At 36.1% G+C, this 14,326-nt stretch overlaps 1 protein-coding gene across 1 annotated transcript in view; it reads right to left on the reverse strand.

Annotated features, from left to right (window-relative positions):
* SYNE1 (spectrin repeat containing nuclear envelope protein 1) overlaps window positions 1–14,326 on the reverse strand; it is a 291,013-nt gene that overhangs the window by 225,601 nt on the left and 51,086 nt on the right. The window contains exons 3-9 of the mRNA XM_029962721.1: window positions 12,899–12,994; window positions 10,993–11,076; window positions 7,866–7,886; window positions 7,496–7,588; window positions 5,706–5,884; window positions 3,924–4,120; window positions 3,673–3,782 (exon numbers count right to left, since the gene is read on the reverse strand). Coding sequence (XP_029818581.1) covers window positions 3,673–3,782; window positions 3,924–4,120; window positions 5,706–5,884; window positions 7,496–7,588; window positions 7,866–7,886; window positions 10,993–11,076; window positions 12,899–12,994 — 780 coding nt within the window. The remainder of the gene's footprint in view (window positions 1–3,672; window positions 3,783–3,923; window positions 4,121–5,705; window positions 5,885–7,495; window positions 7,589–7,865; window positions 7,887–10,992; window positions 11,077–12,898; window positions 12,995–14,326) is intronic.

A 14,326-nucleotide genomic window follows, 5' to 3' on the forward strand; every position in this document is an offset into this window, starting at 1 on the left:
AGGTACTTTAAAATAATCTATTTTTATATATATATTTAAAAAACCCTATACCAACCAAAAAAACCCCACGAGTGTGGAACATGGGTAATTAATTGTATCAAACTATACATGTCAAACTATAAACAGTATCGACTGACTGCAGTGACACCTGTTACTTATTTCATTATATATTCACTTTTGCAGTCTTCCAGTTTCACCTCTGAATGTTCATTTCATATACTCCATGTTAGCTTTCTGAACTTCTCTCAGTTAATACCAGAAAATTATAGGTGTCTAAATGTCCAAGATGATTTAAAAAGTATATATTTTAAAATATCTTAATTTATGTGAAAAAAGGAGCAGTGTATAGCATGCAATTACATATGAATATGCTCTCCTTCCAACCCACAGTCCACATATACCACGTACACAATCATACTCTAGTATCTACTCTATAAACCTAAAGACATTCAAAAATATCCATCTAATCTAAAATGAGATTAGATGTGTAGAAACATCAAGATATAATCTATTCTTTTTCAGGTTTATATCTATATTTAAGAAAACCAAAAGCACAGTCTGAGTTCTATTATAGGAAAGTTATTGCTTTTCTATAATATTTCTGTTAAGTCATTTACAAAGTTAAGCATTAGGCTGCTAGGATCAGCTCGTGTAAGAAAGCAGACTTAGATTTATCATGGTCACCTATCTGCTTTTTTGGAAAGATTAACTTAAGGCTAGCAAACCAACATACATAAAAAAACCCCAAATCTAAAGTCATACAAGTGCAGGATGAAAAAATATAACAACCATGAGAGGTCCAATTCAAGCAATTATTCTGGAGCATATACCCTTACCTTAAATTTCATAAAAGAAATGACAAAAGTTGAGATTGCTTGAAGTTCCTAGCAATAAGAAACAATAGGGAAAACGAGAAGCAGGGGAAAAAAAAAAAAGAGGCAAAATAAAATAAAGCGAAGCAGGCAGAAAGTCCAGAGAGAACAATGAGAGCCACACATGTAGGAATACAAGACGTACTTAAAACTATTATCAAGCTCATGTGCCTGTATCATGTCTAGTGAAGTAGTTTTCATATTAGATCTGATTTCCAGGTTACTTGTCACTACATGATTTATTTTATCTGAAAAAAATAGTTACTTACCTTAGAGTAACTGTGATTCTTTAAGATGTGTTGACTACACAAGTTCACATATGTTCATAGCTGGTCCATGCATGAGATATTAGATAGCTTTTAATTCTGGAAATGCACATGCAAATAACTGTTCTCTCTGACCACAAATAAGGGATAAGCTTCAATCATTACTCCAGTTCTTTCAATGCAAATTCTTTATAAACTGAGCATTGAATCAGGAGGGAAGATGAACAGGAATTTGGGTGGACAACACATCTTGAGGAAACACAGAGGCAATTGAGTTGGCTGGAGGGTGGGAGAAGAGGGTTAGAAATCTCCTCTTGCCCTCCTCCTCCCTGTCAATAATCACTCAGACATACTTCACTCTGAAGCAGGATTCTTCTCACTAAATTTAGGCATCTGCAACTGAAAAAGTCGCTTCAAGTTCTTTCTGCCAGATAGATAAAACCAGTTGTATCTAGCATCTACTGTCCAACTCATTCTACAGCAAGCACTTAACACATGTCAGGTGGAATATAACCTAGAAGTCCTTAATTTTGGAAAACAAGAAATTAAGAGTACCCCAAGAGTTCAAGGGATAAGAATCTTGTAAGGTTATCTCTCCCAGGTACCTGGATTCTACTATTGAGAGATAAATATTTCATTATTTATTTCCTCTCTACTTCAGGAGGAAGACAAAAAGGCTAAAAATAGGGGAATTATGCTGGTCACAAAACCAAAAAGCATGTCTGGATTTCTTTTTAATCAACTTCCAACATTTTATTCTATTATTACCTAAGGAATGGATTAATCTGACTCATTTTTAACTCTGTTGAAATGCTCTGCAATACGAGCTTCCAGAAGATAATTTAGGACACTGTCTTAAGAAAGATGCCATCTCAGAAAGGGTCTATCTCTTGAAGACTACAGGTGGAATGCTGCAAATACCTAGTTTTCAGATTTTAAAGATGGATGAATCCTATCCTAAATAATAAAACTAATAATAATAAAACAAATAATGTAAAGATGGACATGGATACTCCAGGTCAGTAAGAAGGACTACAGTTCCTTCTCTAGGAAGATGACAAAGAATAATGACATTAGAAATTTAGTGCAATGTCAAACTCTTACTTTCTTCTCAGAATCTGAGAGTTACTGGTTTCCACAGTGTGACATGCAAGAGATCAGCAGTTTTACCAACATTTATCCGGATTGCTAGTGGAATGTCTCAGAACGAAGTGGTTCTGAGATCAGCATGTCCACATGTCAAATTGACTTGTGTTGTTTTGCTTCCTACTAATTTAGCTGGAATTCTGGATGAAACTCATTAGTTCCTCTTTCATAACTTGGGCTACCATCTCTGTGGGTACAGCCAGAGGCAGGCAGAGCATAGAGTGGCTGAGTCCTGCATTCCTCTGCATCATCTCTACATAAAGTTCAGGATAAGGTAGTGAGGTTGTTCCTCAAAATCCAATGCCAGCACAGGCAGCAGACCTGGCCAAAACTGAAACAGAAACTGCACTGTGTGCCATGGCATGGAGATGACAAGACTGCCTCAGCCTGCCACAGGTCACAGCATGAGGCTTTAGTACGCACTCTGTCTGCTTCAGCAGCCCCATTGCTCAGTGGAATGCTGCGACACTGGCACACGTATGTCTTCAGACCAATGTTGCAGACAGCAAAATGAAAAATTCCAGTGCTCAGACACAAGAATTAAACAGCAAAGCTACAGCTACCTTAGCCACATATAGCCATAAGGAAGGAGAATCACTCCTTTCAAAACTCTTCTCTCTCTCTGTAGGGAATGCAAAGAAACACAGACAAAAATTGCTTCTTCTTTCTTGCTGGGGCTGAGCAGATTGTCTCAGCAGTGTTTCCTGTGTTTGTCATGAAGAAAGCAAATGATAAGGACTAGGAAGTGAGTCATGATAACTTGGCATTGCTGAGTATAGTCATACCACTGCAAAGCCAATGCACTAGAATCAAATACACAAAGCCAATACACAAATCAAATCCCAAGCAAATAACATGACTGTAAACAATTCCTTATAGCAAATAGTAAACGTTAGTGTAAACAGAAAGGAACATGTGTCAAAATTGTAAACACCTCTCAAGTCTGAAAGCCCAAAGACTGTACCTCAGCAATTTCTTGGACTATTCTTGTTCTTTTTCAGAAACGCTGTCTGACAGAAACATAAATGACACATTGCTTTAGGTAACAAATTATTGAAATCTCAGTGGTGTTATGCTTGAAAACTTCTCAAGGAACTTTAGGATCCATTGTTTGCTACTACCTACAATAAATGTTTTTGTTCTTTTTTGGCACTACTATTCCTGAAAATAGAAAAACATCTGCAGGATCAGATGTTATTTTCTTCATCTACTAGTAAGCATCTGGAACACTGGTGCCTTTATTTTGAGCTAATCTTTCCCAGTTTTCTTTTTGTACTTGTTTTTCACTTGAACTGTTCATCAAAAGAAAACATAATAAACTATAAGAAAGTTATAAAATGCATTTATACTACTTTAAAAGCCCCCATTCATGATAAATAGAAACTTACATCATTCTCCTGCACATCAGTCACTGTATGATGAGGATCGGGATAGTACTTCAAAAACTGGGCTACATAGGTCATGACAGACTTTTCATCTGGCTTTTCAACATCCACATCTAGACAAGTATAGAACATGGAATATTAAAATTTTAGCTGACTGGCACAAAATGCTAATTGAATTCTAAACACTGTGAATTCGCACATGTGACTGAACCCATGTAAGTAGTTCAAACTTTTTTCAAGTATGCATTAGGTACCTTCTGGATCAAGGAGCCTTGGAATTCCTAGTTCTGCTTCTGCAAGTGCAAAGGCTTCTTCCAGGTTTTCCCTATTTGACCTTCCCTTCACTTTCTCCATGTCCACTAAATCTGGGCGGACAGCATGAATAACAGAATGAAATGCAACACCACTCCTCCAACTTTGTCCAAAATCTTTGATTTCAATTCCAACCTGCCTAAAGAATATGAAAGAAAAAAGAAGTTATCAACAACATCAGGACTAGATGAAATAGGAGAGGAAACATGATGCTCCACCCAGTGGTTACCCGTCATATAACCTAAACCATATGTTTTTCCTGTAATGCTATTCAGGTCTACTACAGCTCCATCCATCCTCTACATAAATTCATTTTTGCCTCTGAAGATCCAAGTGTTATTTGTCATATACATGCTCTATTTGTCCGCAGTGGGCTTGGTAGTGGCAATAAGTCAATGGTATTTTGAAAAAATGAAGTTCACCAAGGTTCTCAAAGTTCTTGTATGACACACATGGAGTCTGTGGATGTACGCACTTTCATTCACTATTCTCTCACTCCCTATAAATCTCATTGAATTAAAACTACTGCAGTTCAATTAGGTACATAACCCCCCAAAACCCTCCAAAAACAAACAACCCTCCCTCCCCACCAAAAAAGCCCATAAAGAACCCCAACCAAACCAAACCTGCATTAACCTGCTATTTTTTAAATGAAAGCATGAATAGTGACATCACTGTTGTTTAGTGGGAAATATAACACACAAATTTCTTTATGTTCATATCAAAAACATGAATGATACTATAATTTCATATACACACTTAGGCACTAAGGTATTCTTGCCATTGGGAGGTTCACAGCAACAGTAACTAAGTGAAGGTTTCATTCAAAGCTCACTGGGATCAGTGAAATGCTTTCACTGACTTTAAGGAGACTTTAAGGAGCTAGCCCTTGCAAATTACTATGTGAAGCAGGACTAGGCAAAGTGTACTATCCTTCCACTAGGCTTCTTTCAACACATTTTATCTACTCTTTCCAATAAAGTTGACAGTTTCATTTATGAATCTATTTGCATTTTGTTTCTTAACAACTGGAAATTGCAGCTGACAGCAGAAAAAAATGTGGGATAATCTTACCAAATAAATTAGAAGATTCTCAAATTAACAAGAGATAGCAAGAAATAACTGAAAAATAACTTGGATTAAAAAGAATGACAATTCAGGGCATTTTTTGTAATATTATGTCCCTTGTATCAAAAAACTGCAGAAGGAGATACATAATTTTCACCACTTGCCTTTCAACAGCAAGTGTCAGAATTTAGTGCTTCTACAAGCTCTCACTGAGGAATGCTAAGTCAGTGTGGGACTGGCAGTGTCACATCGAGTGTTTTGGCATCAGGACTAATACATTGTCATTCAGGCATCTCATTCCCCTTCAGTTCCTCATTCTGTCAGAGATAATCCCATTCTTTAGTCAGAAACTATAAAATACGATTGCTTGTAAAATTAATGGAAATCATTACTTATTCTTTAATTGTTGTATGGTGGCAATATTTAGCAGCCTCAGTTGTCTAAGAGAATATGGTGAGGTGCTATATAAATATATATACATATATATAGGAAGGTACATAACTACAGAGCATAGGTACATAACTACTTCCTATATACATATATAGGAAGGTATATAACTACAGAGCAAAAGGAGGATCCCTGACTGAGAGAGCTTAGAATCTGAGTAAAAAGTTTGCACTTAAGATATAAAATAAGCTAATCTGTAAGTTACTTACTTTGCTGCTGTGTACTGTAACCATTTTAATAAAGCCTTCCTGGCACTTCCTTGGACCTTGGTTACCACCTTCCGTTTGCTTGGGGGACTTGCAGTTTCTGAACTGACAACACTTTCCACAGAAGAAGCGCTGCTAGACAAGGACTGCAGCTGTGGGAGATTGCTGGTAAGCTCTTCGATCTGTAGGGAAAAAAATGTTAATGGACTCTTTGTAGTTAATTCACACCCGTTTCTTTAACCATTTCCTAATACAACTGTCAAAACAAAGCTGGGCCAAGCTATGAGTAACATTCTGTACATCAAAGGAGCTTCGAAACTGCTAATTTATGTGCCCAGGTGATGGTCTTACAAGGCATTTAGCAATCACTGACTTGACACCCTACAGCTAGAACAATATGCAAGTGTGTCATGTTATCTATTATGACAAATTACCATCAAAATAGGAGACAATGACTTACATTTAGCTTGAATTCAAATTATAAAACAATCCACTAATTTCCAAGGAAGCTCATTCAATTAAAGAATGGCAATGACCTCAGTGATCTCATCTGCACAGTTCATTACTTACTATTGTACTGTTTTGGCATAAATTCAATTGGGGTTTTTCTTAGAGGCACCTTGTCAAGAAATAGTGAATGTACTGCAACTGCAGGCAAGTGCTTTCATAGTGCTTGTCGAGCGTGTAAGACAGTTATGTCTTTCATTAAATGAAAATCATTAAGTCTTTTAAGAACGTTAACTTAACTAACAACTTAGTTCTTTAAAATAACAAAGCTATATCCAGAGGATGCTGCAAGATCTTCTATGTTGTCTACTTAAAATCAAAAGTCACATCCCAGAATGAGTCTGCCACAATGAGAACCACAGCTCTGATGCATTTCTGCTTTCATTCATGTTAAAATGATGTATCTGCCCGTGACAACTGAAGAAAAGCTCAGAAAATGACCCAAATAAAACTGATTCAGAGAACTAGAGTTTCAATAAGTCTGAGAAGCATACTATTCTCTGTTCATCTGAAAGAGCCACAAATTAAAATGTTAATATCATTCTGACTATTATTCTAAGATCTAACCTATTAAGGCATCACAGTGGTTGGTGCTAAGGAGAACAGCATGCCTGAGACATGGAAGTTACATCACAAGGGAGCCAAAGCACTCCATAAAGAAGAGCAACAAAATTAGTTGGTTTTTTAAGTGTTGAGCAGTGACTCACTTTGTTAACCCATATGCACAGGATTTAGGAAGCCAGTTTTCCCTCCCACCTAGCTTCAATAGAATGCAAATGATTTCTCCTCTACAAACGCAACCCTCTCTCAATCTACATCATTTGCAGCTAAATTTTATCCTTGTAAATATCTGCATCTCCCAGTGAAATCATCATTTTTACATGTGTAGTTTGACAATAATTACTGTCTGACACCAAGTGCACTGGAATTAGACATACAGCACAGTCATCACTGAGGTTGCTAAAGATACTTGTAACAACAGTCTACAATTCTGTTCTTTTCCTCTTTTGCTCTGTTGTATTCTTTAGAGAAAGTAGAAGAATATGTTTCAGTGATGAAGGAACTCCATTCTAGGCAAAGACCAATCTACTCTAAAGACAAGTATCTGATTTTACTCAATGTGAAACACCTTGACTATCAACTGTTGCTTTTTTCAGGAGCAGATCCTCAGCTAATTATGAAGTGACTTAGCTATGGTGAAAGACTGAAACTACACCAGTTCCTATGAAGTGATGATCTGGACCATTATTTGAGTAAGCTACACTGAAGTATAAGAAACGTAGTACCTGAAAATATAAAATTATGGTCCACACCAAGCCAAGCACAATAGAAGGTCTGCCATCAGCGATATCAGTTGAGTTTATGTTGACAAGCTTAATCTATACAGGAAAGAAAACATGTGTTATTACCACACAAAAAGAATAACAATTATGAAATGCCTTTCAAATAGGTTTTATATCTTAAATACAGTTCTGCAATCAAAAAGTTTCTTCATTAAAAACCACAAGCATTGAATGATGCAATTTCACTTTTCAGACAAGCACAGCTATAGGCAATGAAAGATTTTTAAGACCATTGCACGCTATTACTTGTAGAAAACATATTTAATATCAAGCGGAAAGAACAATAAAAATTAGATAGAAACATTGTACAAACCGGAGATCCTCTGTATATGGACTAGCATGAAAAGCAAAGGGAAAAATACGATATGGAAATAAATTTTTTTAATTATTACGTATTACACAAATGCATTAATCTAATTTTATCATGTGAAGAAAGCAAATTTTTTGCCACATTTTCCAATACATTTAATCAGGAGAGCAAATTAAATACTCTGTAATAGCTTTTAAATTATGCAGGGGTTTCTTGATATAGTTCTAATACATTTGGAATGAAAAAAGAAGAGTGAGTTTAAGACTAAAAATTTAAAAATAAAAAGGAGGGGGAATGTATAAAAGAAAGAAAACAGAAAAAACAATGCCACTGTTCTCCAGCAGAGAACCTTTTATTGTAAAGGACATCACAACCACTGATTAAGGCTCCCTTGCAAGACAAACCTAACTATAGCTCTTCTAAAATTAGAGTGGGAAAAAAATAGTTGTCCAAGGTCAAATTAAGTTTTTCAACAGAAATGGGAACAGATTCCATGACTCTTAACTCTCAAATGCTAATCTGTAGTCCAAATATAATATCACTCTAAAATAAGCTCATAAGATAAAAGGTAGGAAAGGAGGGAATAAAGAATATAAGAGAAATTAACAGATAGATAATGCTCAAGGAAATATGAATAAAACAGATAGTACTGGAAACTTAGCAAATAGGTTAGTAGTTATTTCCTCAGCAAAACCAAGAGTCAGCCATCAATCATGATAAAAATATGAATGACTGCTAAAGTGTTCATGCACTACAAGCTTGCTCATGGACAAAGGTTATGGAAAAAACTTGGAGAATAGTCCAAGCAAAAGACAGACAATGGTTTTAGGTGACCTCATTTGTCTCTCCAAAGCAGAGGAAAGACTGTAGTTCTCTGAACCAATAGCTGGAAAACACTAGACAATGTTAAGAGCAAACAAAAAAATTGTTGTCCAGAGCTGTAAAGTTTTTTTCAGAATTAAATCTCCATGGGTTGCTTAGGAAGAGGCAGAGGAGAAATCCCCACAGGTTTCCAATCCCCTCCATCAAGAAATCGGACAAAACTCTAAGAAAATTAGCACTACTTATTTCTCTACCAGTCAGTAAGAAAAATCTTCTATTATCTACCTAAAGAAAAATACACCTCATTGTCTCAGCTGAACCAATTCCAAAAAAAGCTCTTCTTTTTCTGGAAAGTGAGGGTTCTTAATATGTACTACAGTTCAAAAGATTTACAGGGACTCAGCTAAAGCTTCTGATTAGGCTACTGTTCATAGAAGTATAGCCTATCTATTCTAGTTATTGTGTTACCTTTATCTTATATGCCATCAAAATGGATCCAAAATGAAAAATAAACTTTTCAGAATGACAAAAAAAACAATTTGGTTCAGAATAATATCTGTTAATTGTGAGCTGCAGTTTGTAGTATAACAGGAGTATTTGCAGAATGTTGTTTTGAAAATGAAAATAGGAAGTTGATTAAATGTGTAAAAAGTTTAAAGTTTATTTATGGGGAAGCCCATGGAGGAAGGAGACCCTACTGGCACTTCCCAGAGCTCTGTGCACAGCCACTCGTATGCATTTGTTCACCTTTGAGTACAGTCCAGGGACTGCATTCAGTTTCTAAAGAGGCATTTGTTGTCTGAAAAGCATCCCCACCTCCTCTGGGAGGAAAAGGGTGACAGACTGGCTGGATAGATAAATCCTTCAGACTGGATTCAACCTACGGACCACCTGCTATGGACTACACTGATATATCTGATGTCCTGCATATTTCCAACTCCCTCTAGAAGAATATATGGCATATTAATACAATGTACCTACGAAAGTAACTCAGACAAGTCCTGGCAAAAATACTCAGATATCAGAAGCAAAAACACAGTGTTCCATTTCTGGCAATCTACCTTGATTTTTGGGAGGGTCAGTTTCCTAGCTGCAACACTGTTATTTCTGGGATCTAAGATGGGTCATTCAAAGTTTGGGTCACTAAACTTTGTGTCACCGAACATGTTGTGACATGTAAATAGGGAAGTATGGGTGTTTTGCTCTTTACCTCAGCCTTGCCTTAGGTTATACGGGTCTCAAGACAAAACAGTTATCTGTGTATCTAAGCTTCCTCTATTGGTCTGCATATGATATGGTTTGTATCAACAGGCTGTACTTCTTGAAACAGTGAAACGGTGAGCTAAAGCTGAATTTTGGTTCAGGAATATTCTTGCCTTTGTTTTGGTTATACATTTTTCAATTTTAAAAAGTTCTCTTCTAGATTTCTTTCTACGGGCATCTGCCAAGATTGTTTCCCACGTAAGATAAATGTAATTAGCTCAAGATGTCAGTGAGTTAAAGAGAGGGAAAGACAGTGAAAACCCAACAACTGCCAGTGTACCGCATTGTGGAGCCATAAAATTCATCAGGTGTGATATCTGCATTGAGAAAAATTGACCTGAAATGCAGAAATTAGAGGAGCAAAATACCTATAATCTATTTACAAAATCCAGATGCAAGTTGTTACAATACAGAGAGAAAAATCAGGGAAAAAAGGCATAAGTAGATTGTTTTTATTTGATATTCATACCTAGATCACACTGAATTTTTAGGTTTTCTGTCTTTTGCAAAGTTTATAAAATATTTTGTTTCTTTTCCACAGCCACAGCACTGGCTGTAACAGAATAAATCCAGGACTTAGTCTGAAGACCTGCCAAGCTACTAGGGGGTCACACTGTCCTAAATTTTCATATATATAATTCCAGATTTTTGCATGTCAAACCTAGTGAAGTCCAGAAATCTACTCTTTTAATTATAAATTAATGTCTCTCTTGAAATAAAGTTCATTCTTTGCTGAGAAAAGCAAGAGGGAAGTAGAAAAAATGAGGAGCTGGAGATCACTTAAAAAAAACCAAAAAAAGACCATCCAAGATGATTCATTATTAATTAATAAAAAAAAAAAACCACAAGTTTCATCCTATACATTGTTACATGTTAGTGCTGGATCTTATAATTTTGGTTCTGCAGATTTTAGGCACTGCAGAAACTGAAGGCTGCATACATAGCTCAAATTTTGGAGAAAAAACCAGATGGGTGCATACAAATAATACCTTTAAGGAAACAAAGAAGAAAAAGGAAAACCAGGGCTAAGTGTTACCATACCTACCCGTCTTCCTTCTAGAAACTTAAGAGCTGTGCCAATGTTGGCAACCCAGTGAATTCTCTTCAGCTGACGTCCCTGCTCACAAGGCTTAAAGGTAATGAACAGATTAAACTCCAGTTAGTTTTATGCCAATTTGAAAATGAAGTTCCAGGTTATCATCAATGCCTATGTACCTACCATAGTCTGATTTACACGTAAAAATGCCCCTTGGAACAGTCAAATTGTCAAACTGTATATCTGCATATACCAATAGGGAGGACTGACACATATAGGGGACATAAACATGATACTTCCATTATAAAAAAGTTACATATGTCTTAATAACCTCAGGATGCAAGCTGTTGGCTTCAATCCATAAACATCATCAAATCAGAGAACTGTTTTTCTTATGTAAAATAAGCTACTACTATTTTTATATGCATGTACACACCTATATATATATATGTGTGTGTGTATTTGAGAGAAGGTAAAATTCCCTCAGTGAAATATTTTTGCCTGCAAAGCATAAGTCAAAGTGATTGTTATTTTAAAAATCATTCTGCAGTGAAGATATTTTACCTATGAATTTTCATCCCATCTCTCTAATACCTTAATGGCAATTAAAACACCAGCTATCACAAAGTCCCACTGAACAATGAATTTTGCTTCAGACAAGTAGGCTAAAAAAAGGCAGAACGTATCCTAGGCTTCTAATACGCTACAGTGGAATTAAATTCCCCACTGAATCTTACATTGTAATGCAAATACAAAACTATTATGATTTAAATTCCTGTTCATGATGTTACAAATGGGTTTAACATGGGCCTGCTATAGATTCTGAAATTACTCTTGCAGTTACTACAGGATATCATATCAATTTAAAGGTTGTATATACAACCTTTAAATTCACCAGACACTGTTCCAGTTCTGGAATATCTCTCATCTTACCCTAATTAATATAGGCAGGATACAATCCAATGAATTTCATTGTAACATGTGCCATCATTAAAATTCCTTTCCTAGTTTACTACTTCTGATTTACCACAAGAGGGAGGCTTTCTATATTAGACTAACAGAAACAGAAATGGGTATATTTTAACAGAATAAAAACCCTTGAAAGTACAGTTTTCTCCCATCTTAAAGTAAAATCGTTTTTGTAGTTTGATTTACTACTGAATCTGGGGTTTCACCTGCAATCAAAACGGAAGTGAAAACACGAAAAAGAGGGCACTTGCAAATTGCCTGCATGTAAGGAAACCGGCAACACCTGGAGCAAGCTGGATGACTGTTGCGCTACTCCTTCAGATGCTGTCATCTGATCTGCAAGCTGGTGTGGGGAAAGTCAGAGCCCTTGGCCTAAAATCCTTTTGTTTTCCTCCTTTGGAAAAAACTATCCTGGCTCCCGAGAGATAGCCTATTTGCCATGTACACACTGTCCCCCCTGTGTACAAAACTTGGCTGTCAAAAAGTCATTTGGCATCATTTAAGGTTCTTTACATTAGCAAAGCAGCTGTCAAGGCAAATGGATATAAGCCCCCATGAAATGTGAGGGGCTAGTATTTTTTTTTTTCTGAGAGAAAGCTGTAAATTTAACAGGAAAAGACTGTCATTTTTTCAAGATATATAGAAATAGCTTGCAGTTTAGACCTTGATTGTAGTAACATCTAGATGAACTGCAAAGACTAATACAAATATGCAATTTTTATGAACTACTATGACAAAATTAATAAAAAAATGCATACAATCAAGAATGCCTGTAATAATCTGTAATAATATTTTTGTAGCCAGATAGCCCATTCTGTAAAAAACTTGTTTCCCTATGTAGCAATACGGTTTTTTAAATGATTCAAATACAGAAGCTTATTAGAAAATTATATCCTAGAGAAGATACGCAACTATCTTGTATATTTAGAAGGAAGGAAGTTCTTACCAACTTCTGCCCTGAAAGAACCTCCAAAAGGGCAATTAGCATTACCCCATCTTTGATGTCTTCAAACAGATCATTCACCAGCATGGGAGGATTGCGCTGGAAAGGGAGAAGACTTCAGATATTATAAAGGCTCACCGGTATTACATCCTAACTCTTTTCCCTTCAAACAGAACCACAAAGAGAGTGGCTGGTCCCCTTCTTTGTGTTTTATAATGTTTAACACCAATGTATCCTTTAACCATTGCTTTGCCACCACATTGTTTAACTACTTCACATTTCTGGCACAGGACTGTAACACTAGATGCTTTCTGCCACTGATGAAACAATGGAAAAAACCTCCTTCTCCCTGAAACAAGCAAAGAAACACACCAACAACTGTCTCTGAGTCTGTAGAATAACACAAAACTTACAGATCTATTACAGTCACATTTCAATCTATCAGCATATTTTCCCTAGTGTTAAGTATGTCACAGAAATTTCACTCTCTCAGTCCGAGGAATACGAGGAGCTGTAAGAAGGAAAGATCCCTAGAGCAGCGTAGCTGGTTGAGCAGTGCTGCTACTTTCTCACAGCTGACAGTTGTTACACTGAGTTGCTGTATTTCCTCTCCTCCAGGCCTTGCAGGCTTCTGGTGCTGTTAGCACTGTGTCAGCTCCTACTCAAGACAAATTGCTCAGCATATGCCTTTACATTTGCAAGCACAACAATGATGATACTGAAAAATATGTAAATAGATGATCTTTTAGAAATTTTAAATAACAAGGTCACATCATAAAACTCTGTATTTTTAAATGCATCTCAGTTTGTGGAACTACCGCTCTCAGCTGGTCAGTACTTTAATGATCACAAAATGTCTCTTAGAAATAAAAAGTTTAAACTTGCTCCAGCTGACATATAGCTCTGCCCTCCACGAGCTTGTGAGCATTCATATACCTTTTAAGGATAATAATGATTGCAATAATAATAATACCTGCTAATTCACTAAAATGACAATAAAACTAAAAAATTCTTGAAACTACTTTAGATTTAATAATTTGTTTTTGGGATACTTATTAAAAAGGGTGCTTGTACAACAACTTACCAATGACTTTCGTTGTGTAGAAACAGATATTTGAAAAGATGACCCTAACAAATGAAACACTGACCTTGAAAAGCTAAAAATGCTATAATAAATCAGGAGAAAGCAAAGGTTTCTAGCTCCCAAAATCAAAATGTCCTGTCTTAATTGTGTATATAAAATAAAGCAGCACTACAACTCATTACAAGGGTATATTTAGTCATAGTTCTTTTTTAATTCCTAGCAATGCAATAGATAGTGAATCATGTTCTTCCTTAATATAGCACTAAAGAAATCAGTGGAGCAAACAGGTCACTGGAGATTAATTTCTCCCAGTCTTGAATCACAGGCAGTTGACATAAATGCAATTA

The sequence above is a fragment of the Manacus vitellinus genome, unplaced genomic scaffold (assembly GCF_001715985.3).
Source record: "Manacus vitellinus isolate BGI_N305 unplaced genomic scaffold, ASM171598v3 scaffold_4_pilon, whole genome shotgun sequence".
NCBI lineage: Eukaryota > Metazoa > Chordata > Aves > Passeriformes > Pipridae > Manacus > Manacus vitellinus.